Raw genomic sequence first — 20,533 nt, 5'->3', positions numbered from 1 at the left:
AAAAGCAACCATAATTTTCCGCTACGGAGCGCCCACCTCGGGAATCGGGCGGCTCCGAAGAAGGTTGGTTATGTGGCAAGTCTTGAATGGCTACATGAGTGGGGGCACGCACTTGTTTGGCAGCCCCCACCATAATTTTAGCACCGATTTTAACGCGCCCATCAAGATTATATGTGAATCTCCAGGCTCTCATCAAAATTCCTGTGTTGATCAACCACCACTATACATCTTCCAAATGCTTACAGAGAGCAATCAACAAACTGGTTACTGCAGCATCTAAGCATACTACTACACTGTTTTCTCCCATTGAACAATATCCAAAGCATGACAAGCACCACAATCCATAAAGAAGTCCCCAAAACAAATTATTCTCATTATCATAATCATGAACAGAACATGGTACTAATCCTGAAGAACAAACTGCCCCAGTGGCAAATGCATCAAAAGCTCTAATGCTTTCAGAAATGTGGAACCATGAAGAAGATGAAAAGCTGAGTATTGTAGTTAACAGTTAGTACAGCAACTGTGAGTTTCAAACACCACATATACAACATGATCACATCTCAAGTCATCATACACACCCTACTAAAACAGCACCAACAAGCTGTAAGCTCCCAACCATGTACAAGGATCTTTCTTTCTGGTTGATACAAAAGAAAGCATCCCTCAAATATAAATGCTAAGGATGGGAACTGTTTACAGCACAAACAGAAAACAAGTGTTACCATCATCCTGGTCTGGAGTCCAAATTTCTCGTTCAGATACTCAGCTTAATCTGCTCTGATTAAGAGATAACTGTTGAGCTCAACACAGTTTTAATTGAATGTGAGCATATAAATATATAGAAAAAAAAGGTAAACATAAAAAAATTTCAGGAATATTTATGCTAAACAAAGAAAAAAATATGGAACCATGAGAAACTTATAGTTGATTTAATTTTAAAGAAAAAATTGCATTATATGCTGAAATTTGCTAGGAGGACCTAATGCAGTGAATGAGCTGTAATCTGAGATATATGCAGATGATTGCTGATGCAAAATGTCACACTGGTAACTTACTTTTGTAACATTTTAGGGAATTTATTCATAGGCTTATGTTACAGCTTTATTTTGTGTTATACAATGGTGTCCAAAATTTGTGACCCACCTCATAATAATCCATTGATTCTGTTGCCAATCAGATGAAGACTTGACTTGTTTTTGCAGTCCAAACTCTATGATGAATGATTCTCAACAAGAACTTCAAATATAGATAGCTCCAAGTAAATGATACTGAATCTGCTAGCATATAATAGATTGAAATATTTTGTTGCTTCAGTATGTAACCCTCTCCCCTTTCGAGATTTATGACTAAAGAAGATTTGAGCATAACTTACAGTATTAGTTTCTAAAGGTGATCGAACGGCTATTTGTCTATTGTATTTTAATCAAATGGAGGATGGGGAAGGCTCATTAGAGAAATAATTGTTCAGTTCGACCTTGAATTATTAAAAGTTGAATGAAGATGTGGGCAAAGTAAAACAAATGGATCGTTTTCATGGTAACGGGCATATTGAAAGAAGTGAAGATTGTCTTCAAAACAATATATCTCACACCAAAGATACTTAATGTCATGAGCTATCACGATAGACCTCCAGGCACACTCACATGAAGAAAACATGATTCCAGTTGTCTAGCTCAAAATGAACCTAAATTCTACTTAAGCCCATCAAAACTTACACACCAATGCAACTTAAAGATGATTCTCAATACGCAAATTAGCCAATGTGAAAGGCCTGCATAGTTTCTCTGGTACCCGATAAATCTATCGACACAATAACTCAAACGGAACAGAATGTCAACCAGGTGTCATGATAAAAACTCAAAATTTGTTTCATGGCAGATGCAACAGAAGCTAATGTAAGATTCCACCTCCAGTTCAAAACAATTATTTTTGCATCAGAAAAAGCACTCAAATGAAAAGAAGCGAGTAGTCTGTATTGCATCAAGATATTGCAATAGTTTTTTGGTATCATTAGAAGAAACATAAAGCCCACCATAAGCAAGTGCTTATTATTTTCTTCTGTCATTACCTCAAATACAAGCATTTTTACCAGCTTATAGTAAATCAATAGATTCAGGATCAGAATTAAATACAAAAATTGAGCAAAGAGAATTTGTTAATTAGAAAGAAAATAAAATAAACTGTTCTTCACCTGCATAATTCCAGCTACATTTCCATCATCTTGTATTCCAATGCCCATACTGCCGACATGTCCATGGTAATCTCCTAAACCAATACTTGTTGTCATCTATGTTGAACACTTACATTAGACCTTTGGTCAGACCAATAAATGGATATTGAGATCGATAGGCTTGGCTATCTGTCAACAAAAGCTGGCAAGGGAACAGCAGTTCCACCTTGGAGCTACAACATATCCCTCCATCCAGGGCTCAGAATGGGCAAGAAGCCAGAGGGTGACGGAGGGAACCAGAGCCCGGGAGAGGGTGGTGGCCGCGGACCGGGCCCTGGTCCTGCCACCCACATCTCCGATTGGCCCAATGGCGACAGAGCAAAGTTGGGAGTCAGCGGCGGAGGGTATTGGAACCCCGGCGACAGCAGTGGATAAGGAGATTTCGGCGAGCGCATGTTCAAGAACGTGCTCGGAGAAGGCAACGCCGACGCTGACGGGGTAGTAGGAGGAGGAGGCAGCCTAGCGGTTGTTCTTGGAGATGGCAGGGGGAGTGGCGGCAGCAGCCCCGGGGATGGAAGGGGCGGTTGGTGCGGCTGGCGGGAGGTGTCGGAGCTGACGAGAGAGCTCTCAAGATAGCGCATGTAGGTGGAGACGGGCGACTCGGCCCAGGCAGGGCCGGCAGCACCGGCGGAGATGAAGGGGCGGGGGAAGGACGAAGGGTCCCAATTGGGATGAGGAACCGGAGCTGGGGGCAGATTGAAACTAGGGCTTTGGTAGGGGATGGGGGGATAATAGGGGGGTGGAAGGCGAGCGGCGGCGGCGGTCAGAGAAGGGGGAGGAGGCCGGGGAATTGCGGCGAGCGGCGGGGGCCGGATCTTCTGGAGGCGGGTGCTGGAGGGCCTCGGCCGGGGATGGGGATGGGGATTGGGGACGGGGCTGCTGTCGCGGGAGGGGGTGCCGGTGAGCTGCTGGACGATGCTGCGGAAGTCCTTCTTGCTGATATTGTACACCTGCGGCTGCGGCTTCTGTTGCTGCTGCGGTGGCTTTTGGTCGGAGTAGTAGCAGGTTGGGTGGTGGGGAAGGGTCTTGCGGATGTTCTTGCTCAGCTTGTTGACCCTCAGATGTTGTTGCCGTTGCTGTTCATGGTGATGGTTGTTCCCCCAGCGATCCATTCGTGTCCCTCCTCTCCCTTCTTCTTCTCGATCTACCTATGTGGACAGCAAAAGAGGAGGAGGGGACATAGCGAGAGAGGGATCGACTCATGAGACGTAGACGACCGTGGAGAAGTGCACCAGGGTTGATGGTGGAAGGGTTCGTATTTTATGAGCATGTTCACCACGACATGGCAATAAATATGTCACGCGTGATCCTTGCTTCGAGATGACACCTTCGAAGGGGAAACATGGACTGGGGAGGAATGTTACAGCCAGTAGTAGGCCTCTGTTAGCTCAAGGAAAGGTGCTGACCTAATATATGTACGTAGTGCAAGAACGACATCATTTATATTAATACGAAAAGTTCCTGCACAATATTACAGGGTAAATTGTTTGACGAAGCCGCTGCTGCTAGGCAATGGACGAATCCAGGGGAGAAGACCACAGCTGAGGATCCACCATGATCGCATGCATGACCGCTCCCGCTCCACTCAATTCGTAACATTCAGCAATCACAAAGTCACAGAGCAAACCAAATTGCTTCATAGAATGAAACAGGGGATGTTGAACTCTCTCGTGATTGCCCATCACAAGATCGCACATCCTTCAATAGAGTGATGCGCTTGACACAAGATACTCCGAACTAAAACTAGAGCAATACAAGTTCCATCTCATGGGAGGCCGAGGGAAGCGAGAGAGAGAGAGAGAGAGAGAGAGAGAGAGAGAAGAGAAAGGGAGTAGATGATCTTACGTCTGGGGCGAGGCGATGAAGATGCGGATCTGGTCAAGGAAAGTGATGTCGTGGGGCCGATCCTTGCGTCTCACATACCCCTTAGCCTCCTTCTCCGAGTACACCTTGTAACCCATCTCCCCGCACCGCCTCCACATCACCCCCGCGTAGCTCCGGTGCGCATAGTACGCCTCCACCTCCGCCTCCGCCTCCTTCTGGCCCTCGCCGTCGACGACGACGGAGATGGGGAGACGCTCGTAGTGGCCATTGCGGGTGCCCTCTAGGTCGTCCATGCGGGCGAGGGCCCGGGGGGAGACGGCGTAGAGCTCGCCGAAGACGTGCTCGCCGGCGCCGGGGAGGTCGAGGAGGAAAGGGACGCGGTAGGGTCCGCACACGAGGGGGAGGCGGCCGGCGGTGTGGGCAGTGCCCACGAATGCGGCGTCCCCGGTGCGGATCAGGTCCTGCATGAGGCCGTGGTTGGCGAAGCCTCGCTTGAGCGTACCGTAGGTGAACACCATCCGCCGCCGCCGCCGCCCTTCCTTACTCCCGTTCGCCCCCATCGATCAAGATCAATCACCTCCTCCACCACGTACGGATCCAACTCTCTTGGCTGGGCCTATTTAAGAAAGGAGACCGCTTGCCGTGAGTCGATTTCTCCAAATCTACCCGCGCGGTTATTGGACCCGTCTTGTGGGTCCAACACAGGGCCCCGCACAACAAACTTGACTCGCTCACGGCGTCGACAGTGGGAAGCATCAAATCGGAAAAAACAGATCTGGATTTGGATTCTAGTGGATTCGTTCTTCGAAAAATCTGCATCACAGATCTGGCAAATGCTGCGATGATTACTCAGTGTCAATTTCGACCCGTCCATCCATCGGATTGGTCCATCTTAACACACAGCTTTCTAAACACACCGGTCGGCCTGTGGCTGGCAAACTGAAAAGCCAACTATCATGCCAAACATTAGAGTTCTTGTCATCCCAAAGTGGTTCTCTCATGATATTACACCATTGTGTGTTCTGCTTGTTGAGGTCAGCTAAGTTCACACTCGGAGTTTAGATTCTTAGGAAGAATGAATGATATAAGATGCATGCCTTTTATCATCATGATTCTTTTTGCCAAAGGAAGCATTTTATTAACGGCTGAGAATGATTCTTTTATCATCAACTTTCAAGATGCTTCTTTTAGCACTGGAAGAACTGTGGCGGTATAAATGACGCTCATCATCATCCATGCCTCGAAGCGAGATTGATGCACGTGTTTAGCTACTGCTCGCCTCACAACTAAGGGTCCCATCCGGGTCGCCCACCCATCCATCCAATCACGAGGCAGCGAGCGGTGCCACATTTCGTCACTCTCGAGCTAAAATAGAAAACGAAGATGATGCAACAAATTACCTCCTCGTGCTCCTCCTCCGTCTTCCGAGTGCTCGGTTTTCTTTTGCCGTTTGCTTGGCTAGGGTTTCCACGGGCCTCGCCCTTGCTCCTTCTTGCTCGCCGTCAACGTTACCCCGATCAATCCGTAGGGCTTCTTCTGTTCTTGGCTGTTTCTTTAGTGGGTTTCCTCGATTAGGGCGTAGCTCTCCCTCGAAATGGCGTCTCCTCGGCACTTCCTCTGACCAGTCTTTGGTGGATTTCTTTGGCTGCTTCTTCGTGGTTCGGTTCCTTCTTTTCGGAACCTAGCTCTTGGCAACGATTCCATCCTGGTTCTTAGCTTGCGGGCTCGTTCTTCCGCTCCGTTGGTGGAAATTTGGGATCTTGGTCTCTCTGGTCCGGATTTCGCGAACATTTTCTATGGATTACGGTGGTGGAACTTCGTATCCCGTAAGCAATGCCATCGCGATCATTCCGGACGCGTCTGGGCCTCCCGGCCGCGATTCCTGGCTCCCAGGAGGGAGCGACCAGCTCCTGTGGGCGACCGATGAGGATTACCGTGCTTGGAGCGGAGACGCGTCCGCCGATGCTGGCTTCAACTCTGCCTACGACGGCCGCCAATCCCAGTCCCGGGCGGGCAGCGAGCAGCCTCCCGGCAAGAGATCTCGGAACTCCCAAGGGGACTCTCAGGGTAATAATAGGTCCACCAGCTCCAAAGCCATTGGGAAAATGTTCTTCAAGACCAAGCTGTGCTGCAAATTCCGTGCAGGGACTTGCCCATACATCACGAACTGTAATTTTGCTCATGGGATTGAGGAGCTCCGCAAGCCGCCTCCAAACTGGCAGGAGATTGTGGCAGCTCACGAGGAGGGCTCCGAGGCCAGAGAGGAGCGTCAGATACCAACGATGAGCTCGTCGATCGTGATTGGGGATTCCGAAAGATCCTATAAAGGAAGGCGGTGTAAGAAGTTCTACACGGAAGAGGGGTGCCCATATGGGGATACCTGCACTTTCATCCATGATGAGCAATCTAAGGCTCGGGAGAGCGTGGCGATCAGTCTGTCACCCACAGTTGGAGGTAGTGGATATGGGGGTGGAGCGAATGGGTCGACTCAGAAGCCTTCGAACTGGAAGACGAGGATATGTAACAAGTGGGAGATGACGGGGTATTGCCCATTTGGCAGCAAGTGCCACTTTGCTCATGGTGCAGCAGGTATGACAGACTACCTTGTTAACACTGAAATCCATCTGTAGGTGCAACAGCCGTAAGGTGTTTCATGCGTGCTTCAGATTATGATGAGCTATTATGAAAACTTAAGAGAAGATCTGCGATGTATTAGTTTTATTCTTGAATTGTACAAACGTATTGATTTACCTTCTGGCACTAGTTTCGTTGGCCATATACCATGATTAGTTGATTTCCTTGATGGCTTTACACGCTTCATTTACCAAAAAAACATGCTGAGTGGAGCTTCATGGTCTGGTATGTAGAGTATGTGTATTATTATTATTATTCTTTTTTGATGTCATTTATCTTGAATTGGGCTTCTGTCTACTGAATGAGTTTAAGGTTCGGTACTGCTTGAATTGATTTTTATCATTTGCATAGGAGCTCCTTGACCAGCCAGTTATGATCTTTACTCTCGGCATCATATTCATATTTGTATGAATATTTTTGCTGTGTTTAGTGTATACTAGGATGTGCTTGCAGTATATTATTCTCATTAATGATTAAATATTGTGGCTTCAGAACTTCACAGATACGGTGGGGGTCTTATGGAGACAGAAGGTAGAGATGTCTCCTCGGCCACTCCAGATTCAAAGCAAGCAGGGACATTGACAAAGGCTCCATCAGATGCTTCTGTTGCTTCAAGCATCTCGGTTCCTCATGCAGATATGTATCATATTGGTGTTCCTTCGCAGAGGTCTGCTGGTTCCATACAGAGGCAGGGACAGAGGTCAGTTGAGAAGTGGAAGGGCCCGGACAAAATTAGTAAGATTTATGGTGACTGGATTGATGACATTGAGTAGAACCTTGAATGCAGAAGCACCAGGTTACCTACTAATAGAATAATTAGTCGGTTATCTCCATTTTATGCTGTGCCACCTGAGATAAAGGTTCTGTTCCGAGGTTGTGGAGTACTGAAGGCAGCTAGTGATGTGCTGCCATATGCAGGAAGTGGGGTATCTATCGGCATGGTAATTATAAAACCTTGGAAATCTGAAGACTGTATTTTGAGGAAGTGTGATCACTATATGCTTCTTTTGCTGGTTTTCAAGAGTATATCTACGATTGTTCACCTTGGAGACTGTGATTTCAGTATGCTGCTTCTCAAGAAAGTTTGCAAAAATTGCGCGACTCTTTCAGCTTCAAGAATCAGCATTTCACTAACAAAGGCTTGATAGTCCTTGAACCTAAATTTTGGAGGCAAGTTGCTAACTCTCATCAGCATCAGTTGGTTCTTGGCTTGCCGCTGTGATTGATCCATATCAAGTAAACCAGTGTCAGCCAGACATGACAAAGGTTTCTGGCTGGCTGCAAGAATGCTTCTGAAGTTTATTATAGAACGGAAATATTGTACTCAATATCTCTGTGCACATTGGGAGTCTTTCCTCCTACTGTTAACGTACTAAGATGGCTAATGATGTTTGTGCCGGTCAGTTCATGAACTGAACATTAGTTTAATTTAGCATCCGTTGTTATTCTATTAGTCTTTTTTTAGTCTGTCTTTGTTATCATGTCACAAGATTTCCATTTTGACTTCCATCACAATAGACTCAAATTACTGCGGATCTTCTGTGCTATATCTCATTTTCATGCTTTGATGCCTGTTCTTGATAGCACCAGAGAAAGACGGGCGATAACTCAGAGAAGTCAAATATGTCAAGAACTCTTCTGCTTCCCGTGAGAGTACAAAGAAGTCAACATGTCAAGAACAAAGCAAATGCCCAACACCCAACAAATGGCTTTAGCCGCATTTCTCAAATAATCTTATCGATGTGGTTGGGGAGGTCACCCAAGACTGGATCTGATCATCTCATATGCCAAGAAGCAGGCGGCATTGGCTGGCACACTGCGAGCCATGGCTGGTCCAAAGCCTCTGTACAGGCCTTTGATACCTTCGGCCGCCGCAATCTTCCTCAAGGCACCGACCGAACCAGAGTACTTGGGGTTCTTGTAATCGTCCACCTGGATCACGCTCTTCACCACATCCGTGGGATAGACGGACAGCCAGAAGGAGGCGCCGCCCAGCCCTCCGGCAACCATCAGAGGCCACCTCCCTAGTTCCGAAGTGTCCTTACCCCCTGCAAAGTACTGCTTAAGGGCTTCGTAGACGCCGAACAAGACGGCGTTCCCGGGGACTTCACGCGCCAAGGTCGGCACCATGCCTTTGAAGAGGCCTCTCACACCAGCTTCTCGGACGACATGCTTTGCCACGTCCATTGGTCCTCCATTCTTCGCTGCCGCATATGAGGCTGCTGAGCCTGCCAAGGCACTCTGCGCTTGCAGCCTGTTTACAAGGCTCTGCATCAACTGTAGCTACTTGACGGCAACAGATAAAAGAGCAAAGAGGAAGAAGAAGAACCTGCACTTGATCAATTCTGTAGGACATGCGAGGATGGAAACTGCAACTCCAGCAACAGCACCACATACCATTTGCTGATTCACTGTGAGGGGAGCCCCCGGTTCTGACCTCAGCAACCCCTCCATTTGTCCCCTCACCGTGAACAACACAGCATTGAATGCTGCGACGGTTGCAAGTGGAACACCCATCCCTTTGTATAAGCCCCTCGGTCCTTCAGCAACCATTGTTTGCTTGACTGCATCCATGGCGCCAGAGTACTTCGGGGGTTGGCCAGGGAGTGGTGCTGGCTGGCTCTGGAGCTTGACCTTGATGGTGTCGAAAGGATGCCCCACGATCAGCTGTGCTGCCCCTCCAACAGTTCCAGCAGTCAGATCCTTGGCTGCATCCCCCATCTGTTACAGTCAAAAGATCAATGGCTGAACAGGATTCAAGTTCTTTGTAATGGGGAAGTCTACTGTCAAATTTCCATAACAATGCATGATACCCCAGGTTAGTATTGCATTGTTCTACAAAGAAACATACTCTTCCACTTGGCTTGAGCTACAACTTAGACAATAGTTGCAATAAAAGTAAGCATTAGTATGTCATTGTGCTAAAAGAAGCATTCTGTATTCTGGAAATACATGATTGGTTAATTTTGATAGGCATTTTCATCATTTTGTATCCAGTAGGATGTTCTATAACACCTAACCACTAATCTTTCTTTGGTTATGAAATCAAACTCAAACCATGGATATACAAGCTTGTGAAAAATCAAAAGCTAGAGAATCTGACACCTCATGCTAGTGATCAACTGGGAGACACATTAGGTAAAGCCATGTAGATTTCTTTTGAAAACAAGTTGTATCAGGTGATAAATGGTTGGACCACTAATTAGATTATATAAAGATTACCTGATCCTTGATCTGAAGGTCACACAAAGCCAGTGAAAGATGTGTTTGTTCAGTAACTATCCATCTATGTCCTTGTATCCAAAAGATCCAAAGATGACAGCAATAGAAAGAAACATCTATTTCTGCTCCGGTAAAGAGTACATGACAGACTTAATGTTTAACCAGTTACAACTTCTATTTGTCAATCCTAGGAACATTTGTTATGGTTATTAGCAAGGAACAATAAAAGAAATCTAGTTCCGTACACTAAATGTAGTTGCAGAAATAAAATAAAAAATTACTATTAGAAAGAATTTTAGTAAACTGACTTGATAACGGAGGACAAGAGAAATCAACTCCTTATCATAGAGAAAATCTTTACAATACTTAGAGATATTATTTTTTGATGATTTCATAGGCTTACTTCTGCTTGTTTTGCATTAATTTGCTCGACTTCAAAAAAAAAAAAAAAGTGATCCTTGAGTTTATATCCGAACACAATGAATTATTATTTAAAAATTAGTCGTATAAGTTTACAACATTGAATGTTTTAAGATTTCCTAATCATTCGGTAAATCAATCGTATAGGTATTGTTATTGATTTTCTTTAAATCCTTGTAGGGATCATACTTCTTTGGCTTCAATTTAAAATTTTTCTTTCTCAAGTACATGATAACCATATCTCCTTCCTTGAACATCTTCTCTCTCAGTATCTCATTTGGTGATGAATACCTCTCATGTGTGGAAGTTCATCTGGTAACTCTTTAGGGGTGATTTTTTTCAATATCGATCTTAGTTTATTTGAAATCTTTGCTTCATATGGCTCTTCGTCGTTTACAACAAGAGCATAGCATACTGTTATTTCTTTATAATTGACAATGAATTCCTTTAGAAGTGTTGGATTCATCTTTCTTTTTTGTTAGTCGGTAGAATGACAATCTTCTTCCTGTTACATCAGAATACAAAGACATTCTTTCTTCTAAGGTAGGTTGCATTCATATCGTACTGCTATAGCCTTCCAAGTAGTATATGGCACCCATCCATGTCAACTACCTCACATATAACTTCCACCTTGTAGCTTTTTCCAATTGAGAGATGAACTCTACATATCTTAGTTACAGTAATAGTTGGGTCTTCTTTAATCCACCCTAACTTATATGGTATTGGATGAGCTTTTGTCTGCAAATTTAAGTGTCTCACCAGTGATTTAGATACAATGTTGTCACAGCTTCCATTGTCTATGATCAATGCGTAGACTTTGTTATTAACACTACACTAAAAATGAAAGATTTTCTTATGTTGAGAAGGATATTCTTGCCTTGGGTGAATAGTAATCTTTTTACAACATATGTGACATATTCCCCTTCTTCCTCCACTATTTCAACATTGTCAATATCGTCAATTGCATCTCTTGGGCATGTCCTTCTTCTTTAAAATCATCTTTATGATTTGTAAGGTTGACAGTCTTACAAGCACGACACTCATTGGAGCAATGATCCAGCTTCCTACATTTGAAACACTTATCAACTAGGGGTCGAGCATATGAATTTTTTATGGTAGTCAGGATATGCTTAGCTTGCCTCCTCTAGTATTTATGCCTTAATTTGTGGGTTGTATTGACTCACAATTTACTTCTCTTTGTTAAGGGCAGATCGTGTTACCGAAGTAGAGAATTGTCGAGTAACAATTGAAGGTCGAGTCAATAATATTACAACCTTTAATACCATATTGTGAGCTTCATCTATAATCCATAATGGAGTTAAAGATATTCTATCTTTAATTATAAATTTCAGTCAATTGTGTATATTGTTATTTGTTGGTCTTCTAACTCTGATAAATTATATCTAGTTGAAAGGTATAAGAATTCATCAGTATACTTAGTTACAAATCGAGTACCTTAGATATAGTTTTGGTATTGTTAAAACAATAGTTATTTATAGTCTAAGGGCAAGAATTTTCTTTTGAGAAATTACTTCATCTTTCGCCATGTTTGTACTGGTGCTTTTCCTGTCTTCTTCTGTTATTTTATCATGTATCCTACCAACCTATTACACCTCTTTATTGTAGGGAAATCTAGGAGCGACATCACATACGCAACGAAAGAACAGAAAACAAAAATCCCAGATTTTCCAAAAAGGTGTTCGTCGTCGTGTGAAAAGATTGACGTGTGAAAACTTGCGAAACCAAAAAACACGTGTGAGATAGTTGTGTTACCTAGAGAGATCGTATACCCTTGAAATCCTACAGATCTGTGAGAGAGGATGAAGGAGGTCAAGTGTTCTCCTCTCTAGCGATGATTCACATGACAAGGGCTACAAAGACGCTCCTCAAATCGCTCAAATCTCCACACCTACTAATTAAGGAAGAGAAGGGGAGAGGAGAATAGGAGGTGACAACTAAGAAGGTTGCTACCAAGAAGGCACAACCTATGGCCATTTGGTTCTCTTCTATTTATAAATGACTCATATCAACTTAACCCTAATGGATCATGTCCTATTGGGTATTAGATCTCCATCCAACTATCTAAGCTTCTTAAATTAGTAAATCTCTATGCAATAATCTGTCATTGACTTTTATTAGATCTCATCCATAAAATTTAATAATTTGGGGGCTTATTAGATATCCAATAAGATAGGGGCTTCAACGGATATCTCACATCCGAACATCTATTCGTTGCAACACCTATAATATGTGTGACCCTCTAGGCTCAATATCGAGCTGGTCGTGAGTCATACCTATCAGAACTTTTTCTAGCTCAGTGAATTATTATCTCCATAATAATTAATTCGACTCATCGACTACGAACGTACTATGCTACTACGTCGTAGTCCTTAAACGATATAGGGTAATCCAATCTATTGGACATATTTGTCCTCGATTATCGTATATCTATAATCCATCATTCATCTAATACCCTAGAGATTGTATACCGGGCATGGTGCTATCGGGCCTATATAGTTTATACTCGAGTCTCGCTCTAATCGGATTCCCCGGGAGAACTCTTTCTCTTTCAATCCGAATGACCTTGGCTAGGGATTTGTTATAGGAAAATCTAGGGCCGACATCACATGCGTAGCGGAAGAATATAAAACAAAAATATCAAATTTCCCAAAATGTGTTCATCATCGTGTGAAGATTGGTGTGCAAAAACCCACAAAACTGAAAAATCACGTTGGAGATAGTTGTGTTACCTAGCGATGACACAACTGTCTAGTGGTGACACAACTAGTTGTGTCCACGTCTACAAATCTATGGGAGAGGATGAATGAGGTCAAGCGTCCTCCTTTATAGCGGTGACCCACACGATAAGGGCTACGAACATGTTCCTCAAATCACTACCTAAATCTCCATACATACTATCTGAGAAGAAGGGGAGAGGAGAATAGGAGGTGACAACCAAGAAATCTAGCCTATGACCATTTGGTTCTCTCCTATTTATAGAGGCCTCATATCAACTTAACCATAATGGATCTTGCCATATTGCATATTCGATCTCTATCCAATTACTCAAACCTCTTAGATTAGTGAGTCTCTACCAATTAATCTCTTATTAGCTCTTATTGAATCTGATCCAATAATTTTGGGGCTTAATGAATATCCAATGAGATAGAGGCTCTGACGAATATCTCATATCTGAACCTCTACTTATCGCAACACCTACCATATGTGTTGTGATCCTCTAGGCCCATTATTGAGCTGGTTGTGAGTCATACATATCAGAACTCTTTCTAGTTCAGTGAATTATTATTTTCATAATAATTCACTCGACTCATCGACTACGGACATACTATGCCACTACGCCGCAGTCCCTAGACGATGTAGGGGAATCTAATCCTTTGGACTTATTTGTCCTCAGTTACCATATACCTATAGTCTTTCATCCATCTAATATCCTATAGATCATATATCGGGCATGGTGTTATCAGACCCATACGGTTTCTCCTTGAGGCTCGCTCTAATCAAATTCTCCTAGAGAACTCTTTCTCTCTCAATTCGAATGATCTTGGCCAAGGATTTATCTAAGCAAGAATACATTAGATATTCCTCTCATGATATCGAGAGCGGATGATCCTCTATCAACACTCAATAGCCCTCGTAAGGTTCGCTATCACTCTCGATAATCGACTGTACTAGATCTGAAACTACCAAATATATAAGTCTGGTATCAAAGAGTAGAGTACTCATACAAGACATCCTTTGTGTCTTAAGTCTAAGGACCAGGTACACCACTAGGACGATGAAATCACTATCTGACAATGAGGTATCATCAACCATCCACCATTCCGTGAGTGGATCAATCAGTGAACTCATTCTCTAATGAGCACCTGCACTGTAGCCCTAGTGTCCCCACACGAGCAACTCTGAGACCAGCCACCTCCATTATATATATAGGTATACAATACACCAATCTGTCTGGTTATCTTGATGTTCCTCTCTAGTAACCTATCACGTGATAGGATTATTTATGGTATGCATTTAAAGGTAAATCAGTCTCATTATCGTGATATCATTACGATCTGATTCCCATTGCACAGATCCATGAACATCACAATATATTTATGCATCAAGAAATATAAAGTGAGAAAATTTCATGATAATAATAAGCAAAAAGACTACATGTCATATCACATATGTCATCACTCACGTGATTGGCTTATATGGCACCTATAACTAGCATTTGTCTAAGCAAAAACACATTGGATATTCCTCTCATGATACCAAGAGTAGATGATCCTCTATTGACACTCAATAGCTCTTGTAAGGTTTTTAGGGAAATCTAAGGGCGACATCACACGCGCACCCCAAATTTCCCATAAATTGTGTTTGTCATCGTGCGAAGATTGGTACGCAAAATCCGTAAAATAGAAAACTGTGTATATAAAAGATTTTGTTTTACCTAAGGAGATCGTATATCCTTGAATCCTTGTAGATCTGTATGAGAGGATGAAGGAGGTCAAGCATTCTCCTCTTTAGTGGTGATTCACACAACAGGGCTACAACGATGCTCCTCAAATCTTCAAGCATGTTATTTGAGAAGGAGAAGGGGAGAGGAGAATATGAGGTGGCAACCAAGAGATCTCTAGCCCCTGAGTCTTTGGTTCCCTCCTATTTGTAGAGGTTCCATATCAACTTAACTCTAATGGATCATGTCCTATTGGGTACTGGTTCTCCATCCAACTACCCAAGCCTCTTAGATTATTAGATCTCTATCCAATAATTTCTCATTGGCTCTTATTGGATCTCATCCATAGGATCTAATAATTCATGGGCTTATTGGATATCCAATAAGATAGAGGCTCCGACAGATATCTCATATCTGAACGTCTACTCGTCACAATGCCTATCATATGTGTGTGACTCTCTAGGCCCAATATCGAGCTAGCCGTGAGTTATACCTATCAGAACTCTTTCTGGCTCGGTGAATTATTTTCTTCATAATAATTCACTCGACTCATCGATTGCGGAAGTACTATGACACTACATTGTAGTCCCTCGACGATACAGGAGAATCCAATCTATTGAACATATTTGTCTTCAGTTACTATGTATATATAGTCCCTTATCTATCTAATATCCCAGATACCGTATACCGGACATGGTACTTACTATCAAGCCTATACAATTTCTACTTGGGTCTCGTTTTAATCAAATTCTCTTGCAGAACTATTTCTCTCTCAATCTGAATGACCTTGGACAGGAATTTGTCTGAGCAAGAACACATGGGATATTCCTCTCATGACACCGAGAGTGGATGATCCTCTATCGACACTCAAGAGTCCTCGTAAGGTTGACTACTACTCCCGATGATCGGTTGTACTAAATCTGAAACTTCTAAACTTATAAGTCTGGTATCAAAGAGTGGAGTACTTATACAATACATTCTTGGTGTTTCAAGTTTAAGGACTAGATATACCACTAGAACTACGAAATTGTTATCTAACAATAAGGTATCATCAATCATCCAACATTCCGTGAGCGGATCAATCAATGAATTCATTCTCTAATGAGCATTTGCACTATATCCCTAGTGTCCCTACACGAGCAGCTATGAGACCAGCCGCCTCCATCATATGTACGGTATACAGTACACCAATATGTCCGCTTATCTCGATGTCCCTCTTGAGTAATCTATGATCAGGATTATTTAGGATCTGTGTTTAAAGGCGAATTAGTCTCATTATCGTGATCCCATCACGATCCGATTCTCATTGCACAGATCCATGTACATCACAATATATATATATATATATATATATATATATATATATATATATATATATATATATATATATATATATATATAACAAGTAATATAAAGTGATAAAATATTAAATAATATAATGAGCAAAATGAATATGTATCATATCACACGTGTCATCACTCATGTGATTGGCTTGTAAGACTCATATGACTAGCAAGATTGACTGCCACTCCCAATAACCGATTGTACTAGATTTGGAACTTCTAGACCTATAAGTCCTTGTATCAAAAAGTGAAGTACTCATACAGAACATCCTTGGTGTCTCAAGTCTAAGGACCAGATACACCATTGGGACAATAGAATCATTATCTGACAATAAGGTATTATCAATCATCCAACATTTCGTAAGTGGATCAATCAATGAACTTATTCTTCAATAAGCACTTGCATTGTATCCCTAGTGTCCCCACACGAGCAATTATGAGACCAACTGCCTCCATCATATGGACGAATATATAGTACATCAATCTGTCTGGTTATCTTGATGTCCCTCTTAAGTAACCTATGTCTTGAATTATTTAGGGTCAGTATTTAAAGACGAATCAGTCTCATTATTGTGATCTCATCACAATCCGATTCATATTACACAGATCCATGGAGATCACAATTATATATATATATATATATATATATATATATATATATATATATATATATATATATATATATATATATATATATATATATATATGCAACAAGTAATATAAAGTGATAAAATATAATTATAATAATAATAAAAATAAATAAAAAGATTACATGTCATGTTACATGTGTCATCACTCACGTGTTTGGCTTGCAGGGCACCTATGACTAACACTTTTAACTTATATGCAATAAGCTTGACTTGTTTGTAATCAGAAACATCCATCACCTCCAAGAAGTTCTTTACTTCATAACTCTAGTGAAGAAAAGCTTCAATGTTGAGGTGGTTATTAAAACTAGGGAGGTCTACTTCGAGGAGATAATCTTCAAATAGTATATTTCACATGAGTGATGTTTGATATCTTATATATTATTCATTGTGATCTTTTGAATCATCATATACTATTGGATGTTGTGGACCTCTAGGTTGAGCCCCTGCACCTCTTCCTTGGTTGGTTTTATGATAATCCATAATTCCTTCTTCTTCGTCTGATACATCTTCATAGGCTGGTTGCCTGTGTTGGATTACAGGCCTGTGTTGATGATTAGGTTGGCCATAAGTATCAACTTTGGCACGATTGATCCTGCCATCATCAAGAACTCTTTTGGCGCTATAACCCAAGTTGCAAATCTTTCAAAGTTACTGGGTCATCCTCGCTTCTTGTGCTTCTAACGTGCTCATAGGGCTAGCACTCTCTAATCATTATTGTTGGGGTTATTGCGATTGCTTCCATCACAAAGGTTGTCAGTCAAAATTGCCACTACCATCGTCACTGTCATTGTTGCCACTATACCTTATCTCGATGGGTTATAGGGTTGTACTTAGTAAATTATGTTAATGATACACAAAATCTATTATTACAAGTGATGAGTGTAAAGTATACTTCTTAATTTCCTAATCACAAATCTATTATGTTAACACTAAGAGCAAGGCTCTAGTTACCAAATGCATAATGGAAACAAAATAAGAAATTACTACTTGATAAGATTATAATAAATTGATATGATAAAGAAGAACAAGAGAAATCAATTCCTCACGGAGAAAAAAACTCTTATAATACTTGAAGATATTATTTTTTGATGATTTCATAAACTTAGTGAAGATATTATTTTTTGATGATTTCATAGACTCATAGGAGGTCTTTATTTATACTAGTCTTATATCTTGAAAACTAGTTAACTTAACAATGTGAAACTATTGAAAGAAACATAAAACATAAAAATTAACAGTATGAAATAAATAAAAGTGATAAGTGAATGACCTACTCTTTAAAAATGATCTTCTTATGTTTGTTTCGCATTAAATAGACACCAAATTACATGTAAGCTGCTGCTTCAGATTCAGCAACAGCAACTTCTAATATACCATGCTATAAAATGTACCCTAAAACTATATGATGTGGCCAAATTTTCGGAAGCTTTTTAGAAATAACTTGCATAAGAATATCTTCTTTTGATAGGTGGAACAAACGTGATAGTTAAAACGACTAAGCAGTGGTGGACATTAACAAAATTAGAACTAAAGCTTCTACCTAAACCAATTTTGGCACATAATACATGGAAGATCTACACAGTATGTTTATTTTAGCTGTGAGATTGCATAGACATGCCTTTGATTAGCTGTAAGCAATACCAGCCAAAATTCCCACCCACCAACCCACAGGAGCACCACCACCACAACCACAACCACAACAATAGCAATCACAAAAACCTTCCTTCTTGAAGAAGGCCAAAAAAGAATGAATCAAAAGGATCACATGCCATTGTGTAGAATGTGAAACACAGAGAAAGACGAACAATTGAATCATCTCTATGTTTTGACAGATTTTTAGGAAGAAATTTTTGTTTCTTTGAAGAGCCAAATAAATGCACAATGAAGATTTCAATCCAGATCAAATTGAAGCAATACATCAAACACCTAGATGGACGATTCCTTTAAGCTGAGACCCATCTAACCTTCTTCCTTCTTTCCCGAAGTAACTCTTGTCTACTCTAGAAATCCCTACCTCAGAAGTTGGACAGCATTCTCTCTATCATACTTGCTCATAGTCCAGCTAGATCATACAAGGAAAAGTCACAACAATCCGGATCTGTGCCAGATTCACTAGGCTGTCCAAGCATCTGACAGCCCCTTACCCACACCTTGACTGTTTCATGTTGGAGCACCATATGGTATGGGTCACCCGCAAAAGATTTTACTTGAACAATTAGTATATGATCATTTTAACAAACAAGATGCGTTCAAGAACCTTAACACAACCCAAACAACGTTCGCGCCAACTACTCGACAATCCAAGAACAAGCAGTCTCGAATCCAAGAGGCAATCGACAAGTACCATCAATATCTTCGCAAAAGCAGGGCAACGGAAGGCGAAAGCAGAGAACTTTACCTCGTCGGACCCTCCTTTGATCTATTTCGCGTCCCAAGCTCAGCGCAGGAAAGAAGGACCGAAACGGAGGCGGCTTCTTGTAGTTCGTGAGTTGGCCTCCCCATCACAGGAGGGAAGAAGGAAATATTTTATTAGCATCCGCAAGGACGCGCCTCGCAAAGCTTAGAGGAAGGAAGATGCTGACAAAAGGCGGCAGCATGGTGCTGACTTCTGGTGGATGCTTTGAGCAGCCCCACTCGCGAACGGCGGAGATGGAAACGCGGAGAGGAGAGCCATTAGCTACACGTGGTGGTGTAGTGGAATCCCTCGTGTTGTGGGACCGGCGGTGTCCAACATGGGTGCGGCGGTTATTTGGGTTGGTCGGATTCCGTTGGCAATGACATAGACGTTCACGAAAAGAGTACATGTCTAAATTGGGCCATATTTGGGCCATAAAGCCCAATAGAACTTCTCACGACCCTGACCGAATCCGACATGGAACCCGGCCGCGGGCCCCTTAGAATCGATGGCCGCCCATGCCTTGCTCCCACGTGGAACTCCATGCTGCGATTGCGTGAGCACTCCGAATGTTTCGGTTCCCGCGTCGCGGTTGCGCTCCACGTGAAGCAGCCATGCAAACCCTCGTAATCACGTGGACATTGATCCCAGATCCTTCGATCACAGCCGTCCGTTGTGGGCTCCATTTGTCACCTGCTATGAGCCACCACTTCTTCTCCCTCCGTCTCCAATACCAGAGTCAGAGAGATGAACGATTACATTCTACAGCCATATATAACTGTTTTATTATTCCACGCAACACTGCTTTTCGATCCGTGATATGATGTTCGAGGGTCTAACAACTCCTCAAACTTAGTTTAAGGCGTTAATGGAGCCAAATGAATCACCATCAAGCACTATGTCACAACACATATCATATCATATCCCTCTCTCTCTCTCTCTTTCCACCTATTCTCGTTAGTCTACCATCTCTTCAACTCTTAAGCTAACCCTCCCAAGTCTCTCCGTCTCCTCCCTTCACAAACCCTCTGTTTCTCTGCGTTTGGTTTCTGTACTTCATCCACTTCTCCTCTCCTGTGCTCCCTTCACCTGAAAGAACTCGCTTTAAATATATTACTTTCCCCACCTTTTCTCCAATTTTTGAACTAGAAAACAGCGGGTCTGTTACTTTTCTTCGAAGGTGTGCTCCCCATAGGAAGCATCTTCCGTTGTTGCAATCCACCTCTGTCTCTTCCACTGTTAGAGAAGATAGCCCTTCTTCCTCTTCTGCTATCGGAACGGTCACCCCCTCTTCCTCATCTGTTGTTGTAGGCGGCCACCCCTCTTCCTCTTCCATTGCTGTAGACAGTA

At 42.3% G+C, this 20,533-nt stretch overlaps 4 protein-coding genes across 6 annotated transcripts; 1 reads left to right on the top strand and 3 right to left on the bottom strand.

Annotated features, from left to right (window-relative positions):
- Positions 1-480: 480 nt before the first annotated feature.
- Positions 481-3,604, bottom strand: LOC103983829 (protein HAIKU1). The gene is made up of 2 exons (XM_065181542.1): positions 2,195-3,604; positions 481-775 (listed from the first exon to the last, which is right to left on the bottom strand). Exon 1 carries the CDS (start codon positions 3,343-3,345, stop codon positions 2,407-2,409), a length of 939 nt encoding a protein of 312 aa, XP_065037614.1. The 5' UTR covers positions 3,346-3,604; the 3' UTR covers positions 481-775; positions 2,195-2,406.
- Positions 3,605-3,740: 136 nt separating this feature from the next.
- On the bottom strand, positions 3,741-4,690 carry LOC135586216 (putative gamma-glutamylcyclotransferase At3g02910). Its single transcript, XM_065181544.1, has one exon. It carries the CDS (start codon positions 4,615-4,617, stop codon positions 4,075-4,077), a length of 543 nt encoding a protein of 180 aa, XP_065037616.1. The 5' UTR covers positions 4,618-4,690; the 3' UTR covers positions 3,741-4,074.
- A 765-nt stretch (positions 4,691-5,455) lies between these two features.
- Positions 5,456-9,676, top strand: LOC135672961 (zinc finger CCCH domain-containing protein 56-like). 3 transcript variants are annotated; one of them, XR_010513193.1, is made up of 3 exons: positions 5,456-6,646; positions 7,184-8,090; positions 8,282-9,676. XR_010513193.1 is itself a non-coding variant. In XM_065181539.1 (2 exons), the coding sequence occupies exons 1-2, from the start codon at positions 5,854-5,856 to the stop codon at positions 7,462-7,464; spliced, it is 1,074 nt and encodes a 357-aa protein (XP_065037611.1). In that variant the 5' UTR covers positions 5,456-5,853; the 3' UTR covers positions 7,465-8,226. The 3 variants fall into 3 exon arrangements, 1 of the variants encoding a protein (XP_065037611.1); XR_010513192.1 differs by having other exon boundaries at positions 8,276-9,676; XM_065181539.1 differs by lacking the exon at positions 8,282-9,676 and having other exon boundaries at positions 7,184-8,226.
- On the bottom strand, positions 8,309-19,405 carry LOC103983827 (mitochondrial carnitine/acylcarnitine carrier-like protein). The gene is made up of 3 exons (XM_009401130.3): positions 19,187-19,405; positions 9,021-9,412; positions 8,309-8,945 (listed from the first exon to the last, which is right to left on the bottom strand). Exons 2-3 carry the CDS (start codon positions 9,410-9,412, stop codon positions 8,447-8,449), a joined length of 891 nt encoding a protein of 296 aa, XP_009399405.2. The 5' UTR covers positions 19,187-19,405; the 3' UTR covers positions 8,309-8,446.
- Positions 19,406-20,533: the final 1,128 nt, after the last annotated feature.

This window comes from Musa acuminata, chromosome BXJ1-5, assembly GCF_036884655.1.
Source record: "Musa acuminata AAA Group cultivar baxijiao chromosome BXJ1-5, Cavendish_Baxijiao_AAA, whole genome shotgun sequence".
Classification (NCBI taxonomy): Eukaryota; Viridiplantae; Streptophyta; class Magnoliopsida; order Zingiberales; family Musaceae; genus Musa; species Musa acuminata.
This window is presented reverse-complemented; position numbering and strand designations above follow the sequence as displayed.

What these genes read in the sequence shown, in the direction of transcription:
- LOC135672961 (XM_065181539.1), top strand. Translation starts at nt 5,854, where the DNA reads ATGGATTACGGTGGTGGAACTTCGTATCCCGTAAGCAATGCCATCGCG. An exon ending in CTTTGCTCATGGTGCAGCAG is followed by an intron (nt 6,647 to 7,183) that starts GTATGACAGACT and finishes TTGTGGCTTCAG; the next exon opens with AACTTCACAGATACGGTGGG.
- LOC135586216 (XM_065181544.1), bottom strand. Translation starts at nt 4,617, where the DNA reads ATGGGGGCGAACGGGAGTAAGGAAGGGCGGCGGCGGCGGCGGATGGTG.
- LOC103983827 (XM_009401130.3), bottom strand. Translation starts at nt 9,412, where the DNA reads ATGGGGGATGCAGCCAAGGATCTGACTGCTGGAACTGTTGGAGGGGCA. An exon ending in ACAGAATTGATCAAGTGCAG is followed by an intron (nt 8,946 to 9,020) that starts GTTCTTCTTCTT and finishes CCTTGTAAACAG; the next exon opens with GCTGCAAGCGCAGAGTGCCT.
- LOC103983829 (XM_065181542.1), bottom strand. Translation starts at nt 3,345, where the DNA reads ATGGATCGCTGGGGGAACAACCATCACCATGAACAGCAACGGCAACAA.